General features: G+C 41.4%; 1 protein-coding gene across 2 annotated transcripts in view; it reads right to left on the reverse strand.

Annotated features, from left to right (window-relative positions):
* The window catches only part of Rasa2 (RAS p21 protein activator 2), a 119,031-nt gene that overhangs the window by 19,553 nt on the left and 81,560 nt on the right, over positions 1–17,918 (reverse strand). For both annotated transcript variants that reach the window (XM_087560558.1, NM_001105724.1), the window contains 3 exon segments: positions 14,539–14,616; positions 10,233–10,306; positions 9,416–9,522 (listed from right to left, as the gene is read on the reverse strand). In XM_087560558.1, the coding sequence (XP_087416684.1) occupies positions 9,416–9,522; positions 10,233–10,306; positions 14,539–14,616 (259 nt within the window).

Here is a 17,918-nt window from a genome sequence, read left to right on the forward strand (position 1 = left end):
CTAGGGGGGTTGGGGATTTAGCTCAGTGGTAGAGCGCTTGCCTAACAAGCGCAAGGCCCTGGGTTCGGTCCCCAGCTCCAAAAAAAAAAGAAAAAAGAAAAAAAAATAGGCAGCTAGGCGGCTGGAGACTTAAAATGACTTCCAAGAAGAGTTGACACTTGATCTGAGGAAGTGTCAGAAGAAGGAAAAGATTCCTGAAAGAATCTGAAGAAGGAAAGATTCCTATAAAGAGTATATACAGAACATAACATAAGAATTGTACATTAAAGCAACTATAAGAGCTAGTCTGGTGCAGCCCTATATAGTGAATACAAGATGACGTGTATGAGACATGAAGAAGCTGCGACATCGGCAGGTCACTAGACTCCACCATCTAATGGGAGGCAACAATAATTTTAATTTAAAGTCAGTACCAAGCTCTATAAAACTGTCACAGAGGAGACACCGCCGGAACCTGAGGGAAACAGACCGGATAAACAGTTCTCTGCACCCAAATCCAGTGGGAGGGAGAGCTGAACCTTCAGAGAGGCAGACAAGCCTGGGAAACCAGAAGAGACTGCTCTCTGCACACACATCTCGGACGCCAGAGGAAAAAGCCAAAGACCATCTGGAACCCTGGTGCACTGAAGCTCCCGGAAACGGCGGCACAGGTCTTCCTGGTTGCTGCCGCTGCAGAGAGCCCGTGGGCAGCACCCCACGAGCGATCTTGAGCCCCGGGACCACAGGTAAGACCAACCTTTCTGCTGCAAGAAAGCTGCCTGGTGAGCTTTGGACACACGGAAGCAGAATTCCTCTAGGACCGGGCACGTTCTGTGTTTACCGGAAGTCCCACACCCGCGGATCCCGGCCCGCAGCAGCTCTCTGCCCCCAGACCCGGTGAGAGAGAGACCCAACCGCCTGGTCAGGTGGGCACTCCTGAGGCTGCAGAGCGGAAGAGACCACCAACACTGCTCACCCCTGCCCACATCCCTGGCCCAAGAGGAAACTGTATAAGGCCTCTGGGCTCCCGTGGGGGAGGGCCCAGGAGCGGCAGGACCCCTACCTGAGACACCGCCAGAACCTGAAGGAAACAGACCGGATAAACAGTTCTCTGCACCCAAATCCCGTGGGAGGGAGAGCTGAACCTTCAGAGAGGCAGACAAGCCTGGGAAACCAGAAGAGACTGCTCTCTGCATACACATCTCAGACGCCAGAGGAAAAAGCCAAAGACCATCTGGAACGCTGGTGCACTGAAGCTCCCGGAAACGGCGGCACAAGTCTTCCTGGTTGCTGCCGCTGCAGAGAGCCCGTGAGCAGCACCCCACGAGCGAACTTGAGCCTCGGGACCACAGGTAAGACCAACTTTTCTGCTGCAAGAAAGCTGCCTGGTGAACTCAAGACACAGGCCCACAGGAACAGCTGAAGACCTGTAGAGAGGAAAAACTACACGCCCGAAAGCAGAACACTCTGTCCCCATAACTGACTGAAAGAGAGGAAAACAGGTCTACAGCACTCCTGACACACAGGCTTATAGGACAGTCTAGCCACTGTCAGAAATAGCAGAACAAAGTAACACTAGAGATAATCTGATGGCGAGAGGCAAGCGCAGGAACCCAAGCAACAGAAACCAAGACTACATGGCACCATCGGAGCCCAATTCTCCCATCAAAACAAACATGGAATATCCAAACACACCAGAAAAGCAAGATCTAGTTTCAAAATCATTTTTGATCATGATGCTGGAGGACTTCAAGAAAGACGTGAAGAACTCCCTTAGAGAACAAGTAGAAGCCTACAGAGAGGAATCGCAAAAATGCCTGAAAGAATCGCAAAAATCCCTGAAAGAATTCCAGGAAAACATAAATAAACAAGTAGAAGCCCATAGAGAGGAGACACAAAAATCCCTGAAAGAATTCCAGGAAAACATAAATAAACAAGTAGAAGCCCATAGAGAGGAGACACAAAAATCCCTGAAAGAATTCCAGGAAAACATAAATAAACAAGTAGAAGCCCATAGAGAGGAGACACAAAAATCCCTGAAAGAATTCCAGGAAAACACAATCAAACAGTTGAAGGAATTAAAAATGGAAATAGAAGCAATCAAGAAAGAACACATGGAAACAACCCTGGATATAGAAAACCAAAAGAAGAGACAAGGAGCTGTAGATACAAGCTTCACCAACAGAATACAAGAGATGGAAGAGAGAATCTCAGGAGCAGAAGATTCCATAGAAATCATTGACTCAACTGTCAAAGATAATGTAAAGCGGAAAAAGCTACTGGTCCAAAACATACAGGAAATCCAGGACTCAATGAGAAGATCAAACCTAAGGATAATAGGTATAGAAGAGAGTGAAGACTCCCAGCTCAAAGGACCAGTAAATATCTTCAACAAAATCATAGAAGAAAACTTCCCTAACCTAAAAAAAGAGATACCCATAGACATACAAGAAGCCTACAGAACTCCAAATAGATTGGACCAGAAAAGAAACACCTCCCGTCACATAATTGTCAAAACACCAAATGCACAAAATAAAGAAAGAATATTAAAAGCAGTAAGGGAAAAAGGTCAAGTAACATATAAAGGGAGACCTATCAGAATCACACCAGACTTCTCGCCAGAAACTATGAAGGCCAGAAGATCCTGGACTGATGTCATACAGACCCTAAGAGAACACAAATGCCAGCCCAGGTTACTGTATCCAGCAAAACTCTCAATTAACATTGATGGAGAAACCAAGATATTCCATGACAAAACCAAATTTACACAATATCTTTCTACAAATCCAGCACTACAAAGGATAATAAATGGTAAAGCCCAACATAAGGAGGCAAGCTATACCCTAGAAGAAGCAAGAAACTAATCGTCTTGGCAACAAAACAAAGAGAATGAACGCACACAAACATAACCTCACATCCAAATATGAATATAACGGGAAGCAATAATCACTATTCCTTAATATCTCTCAATATCAATGGCCTCAACTCCCCAATAAAAAGACATAGATTAACAAACTGGATACGCAACGAGGACCCTGCATTCTGCTGCCTACAGGAAACACACCTCAGAGACAAAGACAGACACTACCTCAGAGTGAAAGGCTGGAAAACAACTTTCCAAGCAAATGGTCAGAAGAAGCAAGCTGGAGTAGCCATTCTAATATCAAATAAAATCAATTTCCAACTAAAAGTCATCAAAAAAGATAAGGAAGGACACTTCATATTCATCAAAGGAAAAATCAACCAAGATGAACTCTCAATCCTAAATATCTATGCCCCAAATACAAGGGCAACTACATACGTAAAAGAAACCTTACTAAAGCTCAAAACACACATTGCACCTCACACAATAATAGTGGGAGATTTCAACACCCCACTCTCATCAATGGACAGATCATGGAAACAGAAATTAAACAGTGATGTCGACAGACTAAGAGAAGTCATGAGCCAAATGGACTTAACGGATATTTATAGAACATTCTATCCTAAAGCAAAAGGATATACCTTCTTCTCAGCTCCTCATGGTACTTTCTCCAAAATTGACCATATAATTGGTCAAAAAACGGGCATCAACAGGTACAGAAAGATAGAAATAATCCCATGTGTGCTATTGGACCACCACGGCCTAAAACTGGTCTTCAATAACAATAAGGGAAGAATGCCCACATATACGTGGAAATTGAACAATGCTCTACTCAATGATAACCTGGTCAAGGAAGAAATAAAGAAAGAAATTAAAAACTTTTTAGAATTTAATGAAAATGAAGATACAACATACCCAAACTTATGGGACACAATGAAAGCTGTGCTAAGAGGAAAACTCATAGCGCTGAGTGCCTGCAGAAAGAAACAGGAAAGAGCATATGTCAGCAGCTTGACAGCACACCTAAAAGCTCTAGAACAAAAAGAAGCAAATACACCCAGGAGGAGTAGAAGGCAGGAAATAATCAAACTCAGAGCTGAAATCAACCAAGTAGAAACAAAAAGGACCATAGAAAGAATCAACAGAACCAAAAGTTGGTTCTTTGAGAAAATCAACAAGATAGATAAACCCTTAGCCAGACTAACGAGAGGACACAGAGAGTGCGTCCAAATTAACAAAATCAGAAATGAAAAGGGAGACATAACTACAGATTCAGAGGAAATTCAAAAAATGATCAGATCTTACTATAAACACCTATATTCAACAAAACTTGAAAATCTTCAGGAAATGGACAATTTCCTAGACAGATACCAGGTATCGAAGTTAAATCAGGAACAGATAAACCAGTTAAACAACCCCATAACTCCTAAGGAAATAGAAGCAGTCATTAAAGGTCTCCCAACCAAAAAGAGCCCAGGTCCAGACGGGTTTAGTGCAGAATTCTATCAAACCTTCATAGAAGACCTCATACCAATATTATCCAAACTATTCCACAAAATTGAAACAGATGGAGCACTACCGAATTCCTTCTACGAAGCCACAATCACTCTTATACCTAAACCACACAAAGACACAACAAAGAAAGAGAACTTCAGACCACTTTCCCTTATGAATATTGACGCAAAAATACTCAATAAAATTCTGGCAAACCGAATTCAAGAGCACATCAAAACAATTATCCACCATGATCAAGTAGGCTTCATCCCAGGCATGCAGGGATGGTTTAATATACGGAAAACCATCAACGTGATCCATTATATAAACAAACTGAAAGAACAGAACCACATGATCATTTCATTAGATGCTGAGAAAGCATTTGACAAAATTCAACACCCCTTCATGATAAAAGTCCTGGAAAGAATAGGAATTCAAGGCCCATACCTAAACATAGTAAAAGCCATATACAGCAAACCAGTTGCTAACATTAAACTAAATGGAGAGAAACTTGAAGCAATCCCACCAAAATCAGGGACTAGGCAAGGCTGCCCACTCTCTCCCTACTTATTCAATATAGTTCTTGAAGTTCTAGCCAGAACAATCAGACAACAAAAGGAGATCAAGGGGATACAGATCGGAAAAGAAGAGGTCAAAATATCACTATTTGCAGATGACATGATAGTATATTTAAGTGATCCCAAAAGTTCCACCTGAGAACTACTAAAGCTGATAAACAACTTCAGCAAAGTGGCTGGGTATAAAATTAACTCAAATAAATCAGTTGCCTTCCTCTATACAAAAGAGAAGCAAGCCGAGAAAGAAATTAGGGAAACGACACCCTTCATAATAGACCCAAATAATATAAAGTACCTCGGTGTGACTTTAACCAAGCAAGTAAAAGATCTGTACAATAAGAACTTCAAGACACTGAGGAAAGAAATTGAAGAAGACCTCAGAAGATGGAAAGATCTCCCATGCTCATGGATTGGCAGGATTAATTTAGTAAAAATGGCCATTTTACCAAAAGCAATCTACAGATTCAATGCAATCCCCATCAAAATACCAATCCAATTCTTCAAAGAGTTAGACAGAACAATTTGCAAATTCATCTGGAATAACAAAAATCCCAGGATAGCTAAAGCTATCCTCAACAATAAAAGGACTTCAGGGGGAATCACTATCCCTGAACTCAAGCAGTATTACAGAGCAATAGTGATAAAAACTGCATGGTATTGGTACAGAGACAGACAGATAGACCAATGGAATAGAATTGAAGACCCAGAAATGAACCCACACACCTATGGTCACTTGATTTTTGACAAAGGAGCCAAAACCATCCAATGGAAAAAAGATAGCATTTTCAGCAAATGGTGCTGGTTCAACTGGAGGGCAACATGTAGAAGAATGCAGATCGATACATCCTTATCACCCTGTACAAAGCTTAAGTCCAAGTGGATCAAGGACCTCCACATCAAACCAGACACACTCAAACTAATAGAAGAAAAACTAGGGAAGCATCTGGAACACATGGGCACTGGAAAAAATTTCCTGAACAAAACACCAATGGCTTATGCTCTAAGATCAAGAATCGACAAATGGGATCTCATAAAACTGCAAAGCTTCTGTAAGGCAAAGGACACTGTGGTTAGGACAAAACGGCAACCAACAGATTGGGAAAAGATCTTTACCAATCCTACAACAGATAGAGGCCTTGTATCCAAAATATACAAAGAACTCAAGAAGTTAGACCACAGGGAGACAAATAACCCTATTAAAAAATGGGGTTCAGAGCTAAACAAAGAATTCACAGCTGAGGAATGCCGAATGGCTGAGAAACACCTAAAGAAATGTTCAACATCTTTAGTCATAAGGGAAATGCAAATCAAAACAACCCTGAGATTTCACCTCACACCAGTGAGAATGGCTAAGATCAAAAACTCAGGTGACAGCAGATGCTGGCGAGGATGTGGAGAAAGAGGAACACTCCTCCATTGTTGGTGGGATTGCAGACTGGTAAAACCATTCTGGAAATCAGTCTGGAGGTTCCTCAGAAAATTGGACATTGAACTGCCTGAGGATCCAGCTATACCTCTCTTGGGCATATACCCAAAAGATGCCTCAACATATAAAAGAGACACGTGCTCCACTATGTTCATCGCAGCCTTATTTATAATAGCCAGAAGCTGGAAAGAACCCAGATGCCCTTCAACAGAGGAATGGATACAGAAAATGTGGTACATCTACACAATGGAATATTACTCAGCTATCAAAAACAACGAGTTTATGAAATTCATAGGCAAATGGTTGGAACTGGAAAATATCATCCTGAGTGAGCTAACCCAATCACAGAAAGACATACATGGTATGCACTCATTGATAAGTGGCTATTAGCCCAAATGCTTGAATTAACCTAGATCCCTAGAACAAACGAAACTCAAGACGGATGATCAAAATGTGAATGCTTCACTCCTTCTTTAAATGAGGAAAAAGAATACCCTTGGCAGGGAAGGGAGAGGCAAAGATTAAAACAGAGACTGAAGGAACACCCATTCAGAGCCTGCCCCACATGTGGCCCATACATATACAGCCACCCAATTAGACAAGATGGATGAAGCAAAGAAGTGCAGACCGACAGGAGCCGGATGTAGATCGCTCCTGAGAGACACAGCCAGAATACAGCAAATACAGAGGCAAATGCCAGCAGCAAACCACTGAACTGAGAATAGGTCCCCCGTTGAAGGAATCAGAGAAACAACTGGAAGAGCTTGAAGGGGCTCGAGACCCCAAAAGTACAACAATGTCAAGCAACCAGAGCTTCCAGGGACTAAGCCACTACCTAAATACTATACATGGACTGACCCTGGACTCTGACCCCATAGGTAGCAATGAATATCCTAGTAAGAGCACCAGTGGAAGGGGAAGCCCTGGGTCCTGCTAAGACTGAACCCCCAGTGAACTAGACTATGGGGGGAGGGCGGCAATGTGGGGAGGGTTGGGAGGGGAACACCCATAAGGAAGGGGAGGGGGGAGGGGGATGTTTGCCCGGAAACCGGGAAAGGGAATAACACTTGAAATGTATATAAGAAATATACAAAGTTAATAAAAAAAATGATTTACAGAAGGCTTCTAAGTATAACGATATGAATGAAAGCCTCACAGCGAAGATTGTCTCTTTGAAAAAAAAAAAAACTGTCACAGAAGCGACGAGTGCTCACTGAGCACCTGAGGGCACTCATTTGCCACATAACTGCTCGGTTGCTCACGGTCTATCGCCTATCAGCAGCCGCTAAGTGAGCACCAGTCTACTGAGAAAAGATGTTTAAAGTGGAGAAAACTCTACTCATTCTTCATACAGCAACTGGAAAGATACCCCATCACCGACTCAGAACACACCCACCTATGAGGAAGGCTAAGTGAGAGACAATGAGTACAACTATGCTACAGAAAATTCAGGAGGCATTCTTTTCAGATATCAAAATTTATTGTATAGAAAATTTAACACCGTAGCTGTAGCAACAGAAATAGTTACAGCTTAGGCCATCAAGAAAGCAGCTAGAAGACAGGAGTGAGCTACGCTGCTGAGGAACTAGCAAGTAGGAAGCTGCCACCTCATCACAAGCAAAGTCCTCCGTCTTCATACGAAGCCTCTGACCCTATGTGTAGCTTTGCGATTACACTATCTGCACCGTAACCCACACCATATTAGCAATATGGTATGAAGGCGGGCGACAGGGATGGGGGAGAGACATGTCACTGACAGCAAAGGAAACGTAGGGTGACAGCCTGACTAAAAGGTGAGAGAGAAACTGTACAAAGCAAACACGGACACAAAAGCACAGCTTCTGAGGTATTTAACTGGGGATAAAGGCTGTCAGCTGGGAAAACCAGCGGCATCTACCCTTTCTCACTCTAAAAATGAAGTAACATTACCAATGATCACTCCAAGAAATCAGAAAATGTCAACTTATGTTCAATGAATCCTTTTTAGACAGCAAGAAAGGATGTAATACAACTGGGAAAAAAATCCATTAAAATAGTTAAAACGGCAAGCACACGTGCTTGGAGCTGTAGGCATTGGAGAATAATCTCACAATCCCATGTTTCCTCCAACACAAAACCAATGCAGGTCCAATACACTCATTCTTATGGTTCTGCTGGCCTAATTCTGTGAAAGTCTATTCTATTCTAGCATCAGCGGGTAGAACAAAAGGCTAAATGTGACAACTGTAGGTGCACTTCAGGCCTAGGAGGTCCATGAAATTCCTATGCAAACTCCAGGTCTATGTGTACATAACTGTAGGATTCTCAGGAAATTCACCATGACTACCACCTAACTTAAAGAGCTTTTTAACAGCAGACGTTGGAATGTTGGCTTAGATTAGACAGTGTTTTAACTGAGGAACAAATAACTTGTTTATTCACAGAAGATGACTAATTTACTTTAAATTTTATTTAATTGCACTATTGTTGTTATTATTAGTTTTTTTTTTAAAGCAGTCTCTTTCTCTATGTAATCCAGGCTGTTCGAGAACTCACAATGTAGACCAGGCTGGCTTCGACCTCATGGAGATCTGTCTGTCTCTGTCCTATAACTCCCTCACCCTTAGAGCCTGAATTAAAGATATATACCACCAGGCCTGGCTTAAATTATGCTATTAAAATAAACATTATAAACAACAATTGTATCCATAGGTGAAAATATTTATATAAAATTCAATTTAAACTAGAATTCTGAAACATTCAAAGACAGCTTACAAAGGTAAACTTATTGATCTTTAGTTACACACACACACACACACACACACACGCACACACACTGTAACAAAATATGTGGATGCCTGAAATGCAACACACTATAAAAACTTTCTTACTAATATATTTGGATATATACATGCATATTCATTCATTCTGGTTAGACTGTGCATATGTGTGTATGTCTGCACGCATGTGATAAAATAAACACTTCAGTTTAGTTTTGTGTGTTACTGTGAGATCTCTGAACCACTCCCTATGCAAGGATCCACTGTATCACCAAGAACCAGCAGAGAGCCATGACGAAGCACAAACACACTTTACCTTGCTGTTTGTGGTAGGTGAGCTCTTTGCTTGTCAAGCAGAACCATCGTTTCTTGAAGTTCTTTTTTCCAATACGGGTTCTTCCTTGAGCTCTTTTATACATCTCACTGCCAATATAACAGACAGAAAACAAACACTGAATGCACAGTGGTTAAAGTATTTACCTGAAACAAAGAGCTGACCGTGACTGACTCTGACTGGGAGGCGCCACTGGCAGTTGTGCACAGCTATTAGTGTACAGCAGTGGCTTCCACTGACTACTCGGGAAATCGTCTTTATATTAATGTAGGGTTGTTTTAGTTTTACTTTTAGGTATGGTGTAGCCTGCATGACATCTGTGCAGTGTGCACTGCCTGTGGAAATAAGAAGAGGGCTTCAGATCCTCTGGAACTGGAGTTACAGATAGTGGTGAGCCACTCTATGGGTGCTGGGAATGGAGCATAGGCACTCCACAAGAGCAGTGCGACCTCTCTTAACCATGAGGCCTCTCTCCTGCCTCTAAGTAATATCATTTTAGAATTGTGCTATACAGAATAAAAAGTCAAGTAAGTTATTCCCATCTCATCACTCCTAGTAACAACCACTTTTCTTTAAGGAAACAGAGCCATTTCCAAACTGTAGAACAGCCTGGTCTCTGTGGTCAGTGAGTGCTGCCCTAGATGGAGCTGACAGGGTAGTGAGGGTGATTTACCTGACTGAAGCAGCTTAGGTAGCTCTGGAACAGAATGAAAACTCAGGTTTCTTCATTCTCAAAGCTATGTTCTTTGTACTTACTGTCTACAATGATTTAACTTTCATGTCTCATTTAATTAATTACCCTTCTTTCAGGTGCACAGGCTCACTCGTACCACTGGACTCCTTAGTTTCCGTAGACGAAATTTCATCCAAGAACTAAATGGGGAGACGCAGAAGTATTACAGTATGGAGTAAATAAGTACATTATAAAAAATAGATTTATCTGCCAGGTGGTGGCAGCACTGGCGCACACCTTTAATCCCAGCGCTTCAGATGCAGAGGAAGGCAGACCTCTGAGTTTGAGGCAGCCTGGTCTACACAGTGAGTTCCAGGATAGCCAAGGTTACACAAAGAAACTGTCTTGAAAAACAGACAGACAAAAGTTTTATCTTGCGTGTCACTGATTATAATAGGAAATTCCTCTCATTTATACAAAATGCTCAGGACCAAAGTGCTTTTGATTTAGGATTCTGAAACATTCGCTTATACAGAAAGATATCTTAGGGACTGGACTCATATTTAAACAGAATAATATATATATATATATATATGTATATGTGTGTGTGTGTGTGTGTGTGTGTATATATATATATATATATATATATCCCCTAAGGGAAACTTTATACAGTTATTTTACTACGCCTGCACTTTGTGACCTATTACGTGAGTTCAAGTGGGTAATTTTCCTTTGTCCACTCAAGTTTTAAATATTACAATGTTTCAGATCTTAGAGCATCTTGGATCAAAGAGGCTCATCCTACAGTAATCTGTAAAATAAAATACATTTGGTTATACAAAGTTCCCAATTTACAAATGAAAGGTATTCTAAAAGGCAGTTTCTTAATTTATTCACATTCTGAATGGATTTCCCTATAGAAATAACTTTATCTATAATCCTTAACTATAATTCGTTTTGAGACAATGTCTCACTATTTTTGGGGCTGGACTTAAACACACTGTAATCTTCCTGTTTCTGCCTCCTCAGAGCTAAGATGACAGGCATATACATCTAACCCTTACCCATATTTCTGATGCCCTGGCTGCCCTAGAACTCACTCTGTAGTCCAGACTGGCCTCAAACTCAAAGAAATCCACTCTCCTCTGCATCCCAAGTTCTGGGATCAAAGGCATGTGCTGCAACAACCTGGCTCAAAGCATTTGTTTTTAGCATTTAAAACTGTCACCTTTGATTTGCAGCAAACACTGGCACACAGCTCTCATGTATTACTTTACAATGTATTTTACATCATGGAAACACTAGTGTATAACTGCTGGGTGGAACCAAAGGGGCTATTTAATATAGCTTGTTCCCATTACTTTTTGAAATTGTGAAAATTTGAATTCTGAAAATTCTTGGGTCCAGAGATTTTTACATAGAGGACCATGAACGTTTCTGATAGGCTGGTAACACAAAACTATGGACTGAGCTAAATTTGACCTGCAGTCTGTTTTTATAAGAATCAGGGTTATGAGATAAAACCAAAAATGAAATATGGTCTTATGTAACCAATAAATCCTACCATTTGTTGGCTATGCACAGAAAATAGCTTGCTGATTTCTATTATATGTAGTTGATGATCTTGACAAATGAGATAACCTAAAATCAAATATAAGTATTTACAAACTTTCTATGCAGAACATAAGGATGTGGCTCAAGAAGATTTGTAACATCCACTGCTAGAAATAGGAGGTCACTCAGTGAAAAGCATTTAGCTTCATGACTAGTCAAGGGCTTCCCAGCATGTGGACATCTCTTTATGGGAAGGGAAAATTTAGCAGTTCAAAAGCAACTCTTGCTCTCAGAGAGGAATTACCCATGAGATATTATGATCCCAGTTCTCTGGCCTTCATTGCTTCCTTCCCTTTTGTTTCTAACTTTATTTTGTTTAGATTTTAGGATATAAACAACTCAAGCATATAGTTTTGTAAGAGAAACATCGAGGGTCTAATGCTTCCTCTAAAGGACTGAGGGCATAGCAACTTGGGTGAAGAATGGTGATTCGCCCTCCAGAGCAACCCACTCCAGAGGTTCCCAATGTGTTCCTTCTTTTGCTGGACTTGGATCTTGGTAAGTGCACAGACAAGAACAGAATCCTTTTTGTCCTGTGGACGACATTAACAAAGTATCCTGTCTCATCTGCAGTTCTAATAGATGACCATCCGCAGTGGAGGTTAACAGTTACTTGAACATCTCACTTCTTAGCATTATATGAAGAAGTATGAGATAAAAACGAATGTGTGACTGAAATGTAAGAAAACACCAAGATGAAGTAAAGTCACTGTGGGTAACTGGTTGGCTCAGGCTCACTCTACTTGAGCCATAATCATCTTCAACTCTTTACAGTGCTGTGGTTCTGTGACCAAGTTGTATAATCACTCTGTACGCAGAACTCTTCTGGTATAACCTTCCCTACACTGTGTGGGCAAGAGCTTCTGATTTAGTTACATGTCACTTAAAGTCACTAGTATAAATGCCAGTAATGAAGAGAAACTGTGTTACATGGACACCCGTAATTCCTTAATTACAGAGGCTGGAGACAGAGCTCAATCTTAGACAGAACAGTCTAGGTTATGTAAGGTCCTGGGTCCAATCTACAGACAGAAAGATACATGGACACACACAAAGAGATAATTAAGATTTTCGGGCAAACTATCTTATGCTACCTCAGGACTACAGACATACAGGAGACAGTAAATGTAGTAGGTTACAATCTATTTGTGAGTGTACAAAACTTGTAATTTTATTTTACAAACTAAAAGCATAGTTTTAAATTTTCTCAAAAGCTTTCAACAATTACTTTAAAAAGTTTAAGTTGAATTTCTATTATTCTAGATAAAAAGAAGAATCTAGGTTCAGCATAGTCATGCACACCTTTAATCCCAGCACTTAGGAGGTAGAGGCAGGTGGCCATCTCTGAGTTTGAGGCCAGCTTGGTCTCCATCCTAAGTACTAGGATAGCCAAGGCTATATACTGAGACTCTGTGAACCAAACCAAGCCAAACCCTATCTGATGGCAGTGTTTTCACTCATGGAGCCCCTGAGAAGGTCTGCTGTCAGTCTAAACATGCACTTCAGTAAGAATGCTTGGCCGTCAACGGCTAAATCACCTGCAGAAAGTCAACAGGCATTGGAGACCGGCCTTGCTTGACTTGGCTCACTTAGGATTGTGATAAGGAACACACAGTGCTTTCTTCAAGTTTAGTTTAGCTACATCCTAAGATAAATTTTTGTTCCAAGTTCTTCAGGTTTATAATACTGTATTTTATGTGGATGACTAACAAGTCAAGGACCAAAAAAATTAAAGACTTAAACTTCTCAGCTTCTAATCACACTCCTTTTTACATTTTGTAGGCCTTATAATAGCATTCTATATGCTGTAGGCATTTATATATAATTTTTATTTTTACTTATTTTCCTCTAGTTACAACCATATGTACTCAACATATTGAAAAGACTGTTTTACATTTTTATGATTTTTATGTGAATGTGTGTGGGAATGTGAGTGTCTCAGCATGCATATATGGAGGTTAGAGGACAACTTATGGGAGTTGGTTTCCTCCTTCCAATTATGTGACCCCAGCAATCAAACTCAGGTCATCAGGCTCTGTGAGAGGTGCCTTTACCTGCTGAGCCATCTTGCTGACCCATTTTGTTTATTATGGCAATTGAGAACCCACTCTATTACATAACATGCTCTACTGGGCTTTAGTCCTAGACCAAAGGTTCTTTTTTTTTTTTTTTCAGAGCTGGGGACCGAACCCAGGGCCTTGTGGTTGCTAGGCAAGTGCTCTACCGCTGAGCCAAATCCCCAACCCCTTAGACCAAAGGTTCTTAACAAAAGATAATTTCATCCTCCAGGGGACACTTCTGGTTGTCAAAATTGGGGGTATGCTATTGGCACTTAATTCATGGACACTGCCAAATATCCTACGATACAAAATCAGGAACTGCTGAGTTCCAAATGTCAATAGTGCTGCATGGGAATCTGTACTTGTATAGTTAGGACGATAGCCGGTAATGTTAAGACCTGCTTATCTCACAGCTTTATTTGATAGAATTGGAAGAAAAAGACTTTTTTTAAAAAAAAAAAGATTTATTTATTTATTGTATACACAGTGTTCTGCTGGCATATATGCCTGGGTGCCAGAAGAGGGCATTGGATCCCATTACAGATGGCTGTGAGCCACCATGTGGTTGTTGCAAATTGAACTCAGGACCTTTGGAAGAGCAGTCAGTGCTCTAAACCTCTAAATCATCTCTCCAACCCGAAAAAGGCTTCTTGATTGACAATTTCAACATGATTTGTTTTTTTAAAAGTAGAAACTGACTCTTTGGAAGAATATGAGATAATAATTTCTTTAAACTAAATGATAAGAAAGAACCATACCTTTTTCACGTCTGTAAAATACCTTTCTTCTTGAAACATTTTGAGAAATTCACACATGACTGACTTTTTGAACCGTGACTATGAGAAAACAAACACAGGATTTGTGTGTGTTAAATATGCACAGTTCTTAAACTCTTAGTTGTGACTCCACATGTAGTCATGAGAAATTTGTCAATAGTAAAGGTTTCTGAAGGCACAAACAACTAGTTCAAAACCAAACATGCTTACAGGTGTTTCTGGTGCATGCGTGCTGCCCTCTACCAATCCGACCACACCCATGCTGCATGGTACTGCGTCCGACCACACCCATGCTGCATGGTACTGCGTCCGACCACACCCATGCTGCATGGTACTGCGTCTGACCATACCCATGCTGCATGGTACTGCATCTGACCACACCCATGCTGCATGGTACTGCGTCTGACCACACCCATGCTGCACGGTACTGCGTCTGACCACACCCATGCTGCACGGTACTGCATCTGACCACACCCATGCTGCATGGTACTGCGTCTGACCACACCCATGCTGCACGGTACTGCATCTGACCACACCCATGCTGCATGGTACTGCGTCTGACCACACCCATGCTGCATGGTACTGCGTCTGACCACACCCATGCTGCATGGTACTCTGCATACCAATGCATCATGCATCAGCAGTTGCTGCTGCCCAGAAGACCTCAGTAAAGATCACTGGGCTACTGTATATTAGGAACTGGGTTAGTCTTACTAGATATGAAGGCTTTTGCTCTAACAAAAACATAATGGCTAAATTACAGAAACAAAAACATACAATATTCTCCCACATCATTAGTCAGCATGTATCAATCAGTAGTTTTGGATTTTATTAGAATGTTTGACTTTAATTGCTTACATTGGGGATGTAAGTTTCACTACAAACAAACAAACAAATCCCCAAACCAACCAAACAAAAACTAAAAAACACTAAGTAAAATCTATCTTGAGATTAGGACAAAATTTCCAACAATTTAAAAAATGGCCTTAAATATACTTCTATCACTTTGTACTGTGTGTTTATGCAAACTGAATGATTATAAAACCAAAATACAATCAACTCTGAAAAACAGTGAAGATGCTCTATATACTTGACTTAAAGACTCAGTATTTATTTATGTAAACATAAATAAGTATATTAACTCATTAGTATGCAAGTTTGTACTTTGTTTTTAATTTTCACTTTCAAGGGAAAGGAAGAAGGCAGGCAGAGAAAGATAAAGATCCTCAGACGTGAGGGACAGTGATAAAGGAAGGTGGATAATTAAGGGTAAGGCCTCCAGGTCACAGGGGCTGCTCCCACTAGCCAAATAGGAATGGGTCCAGCTTAGGAGTGTTCAAATGTTTCTCACAAATGAAAAATTGTGAACACCTTTCTTCATAAAATCTCCCTATATTACCTGGAACTTACAACATTCTAGTGTGGGGAGCAGATGAGGCACAGGGTGAATGTGAACTGATGACAAGAACGCAGCCATGTCAAGGACTCTAGCTGCCTCAACCCCTGTAAATGGCAAACCATTTACTGGGATCCAAGTACTAGTGTTTATCTAAAACCAGAAATGAGCAAATACAACTTCCTCCTCCAGGAGGTTTACTGCTAGAGACTGCTCCCTACAGCCCCCCCTTTTGTTATACTTAATAAAGACACCTAATTTATAGTTAGTTAGCAGTTAGTTAGTTAGTTAGTTAGTTAGGCAGGCCACCCAAGCCTAGTTTCCTTTGTGTTTGTTGGTTCTTCATGCCTGTGGTGTCCTAGTCAGGTTTCCAGGACCAAGCTGTACAAGTCAAAGACTTACTACAAGCTAAGGCTTCCAGTCTCCAACTTCCCTACCAACTCCCTTGTTTCCCCAGATGATCTCAACTCAGTCTCTTCAGAGTAGGGAAGTAGCTGGCTACTGTGCTGTTCTCCCCATGATAGAGCAACTCCTGGAAAGCATGGGACAATCCCTATGCATCTGGCTCCCCAAACCCCTAAGATCTGCAGATTTCACTCATGTCAGGTAGCAAGTATGGTGGTGCTTCTCCTCTTGGCTAATCAGTCTTAGTTACTCATGGCAGTTCATCAGTTGGGTGCCTTAAGGAGCCAGCTCTACAGCCAGTGTGGTAGTCAACTGTGTGGTAGGCCCAGATGTGATGGCACATAAGTAACTATAGAGGAGAGCAGACGATGGAGCTTCCTCAACTCTTCTCCTGGGGGGGGCGGCAGGCAGGCAGGCTGGGAAAGTCACATCCAGCTTCATGATCTTGTTCTAGAGCACTCCTACACTGTGTAAACCCAGAATGTTCCAGGATCATGGCTTTGCATACTCACTGTCTTCCCCACACAGCACAATGGTATGCCATGCTCAGCCTTTCCCTGAACATGATCAGGCTTGGTTCACATTGTTGATTCCAGCTTCTAATAACCAAAGATACCTCATGCTGGGCCAGATGCAGTGTGCCAGCAAAGCCTATTTTTTGTAGAGTCAGTGACCGTAGTTACTTTATTAGTCAGAGCCCGGCACTTATCCCTTTTTTGCTGAACATTCTTGGTGAGAGAGGGACTGAGGAGCAATGAAGGTCCCTCAGAACCTGGACACAGCTTTGAACTCTAGTCACTGTTTGACCATTTCCCTCCTAGATCTTAAATTAGGGGAAACCCCAAAACAGCAGTTGTAGAAGCAAATGGAAGAAAAATCTCAGCACTGGGGGCTGGGCATTTCAAAATGCTAAAATAATTATTGTCAGTAAATGTTTGATTTTTATACCTAAGGTTGCATAAAGTTTCTTGAGTAAAAAGACTTCACGAGTGGCGGAGTTCATGAGCTCTGAAGTAGAGCACTAAGAACATGATGGACGGGGTTGGGGATTTAGCTCAGTGGTAGAGCACTTGCCTAGCAAGCGCAAGGCCCTGGGTTCGGTCCCCAGCTCCGAAAAAAAGAAAAGAAAAAAAAAAAAAAGAACATGATGGACGGGTCTACATTTTGAAGCTAAGGAGAAAGCTAGCCCCATATTCCCATGAAGCATTCATCTTGGAACTGAAGACTTGTTTCAAGCTGTTAGGTGATTATGGACAGTCACATAATCCAACTGCGCCTGCGCCTTTTCTTCCTAGTTGTCCCCTACCATGGCCATGTCAGGTTTGAGTACCAATGTCACCATGGACATGTCAGGTTTGAGTACCAATGTCACCATGGACATGTCAGGTTTGAGTACCAATGTCACCATGGATATGTCAGATTTGAGTACCAATGTCACCATGGATATGTCAGGTTTGAGTACCAATGTCACCATGGACATGTCAGGTTTGAGTACCAATGTCTCCTTCAAAAGGTGACTACAGCAGAACACCCACTGAAAGGTAATTATTGCATGTGAGTA

This window comes from Rattus norvegicus, chromosome 8, assembly GCF_021556685.1.
Source record: "Rattus norvegicus strain SHRSP/BbbUtx chromosome 8, alternate assembly SHRSP_T2T, whole genome shotgun sequence".
Classification (NCBI taxonomy): Eukaryota; Metazoa; Chordata; class Mammalia; order Rodentia; family Muridae; genus Rattus; species Rattus norvegicus.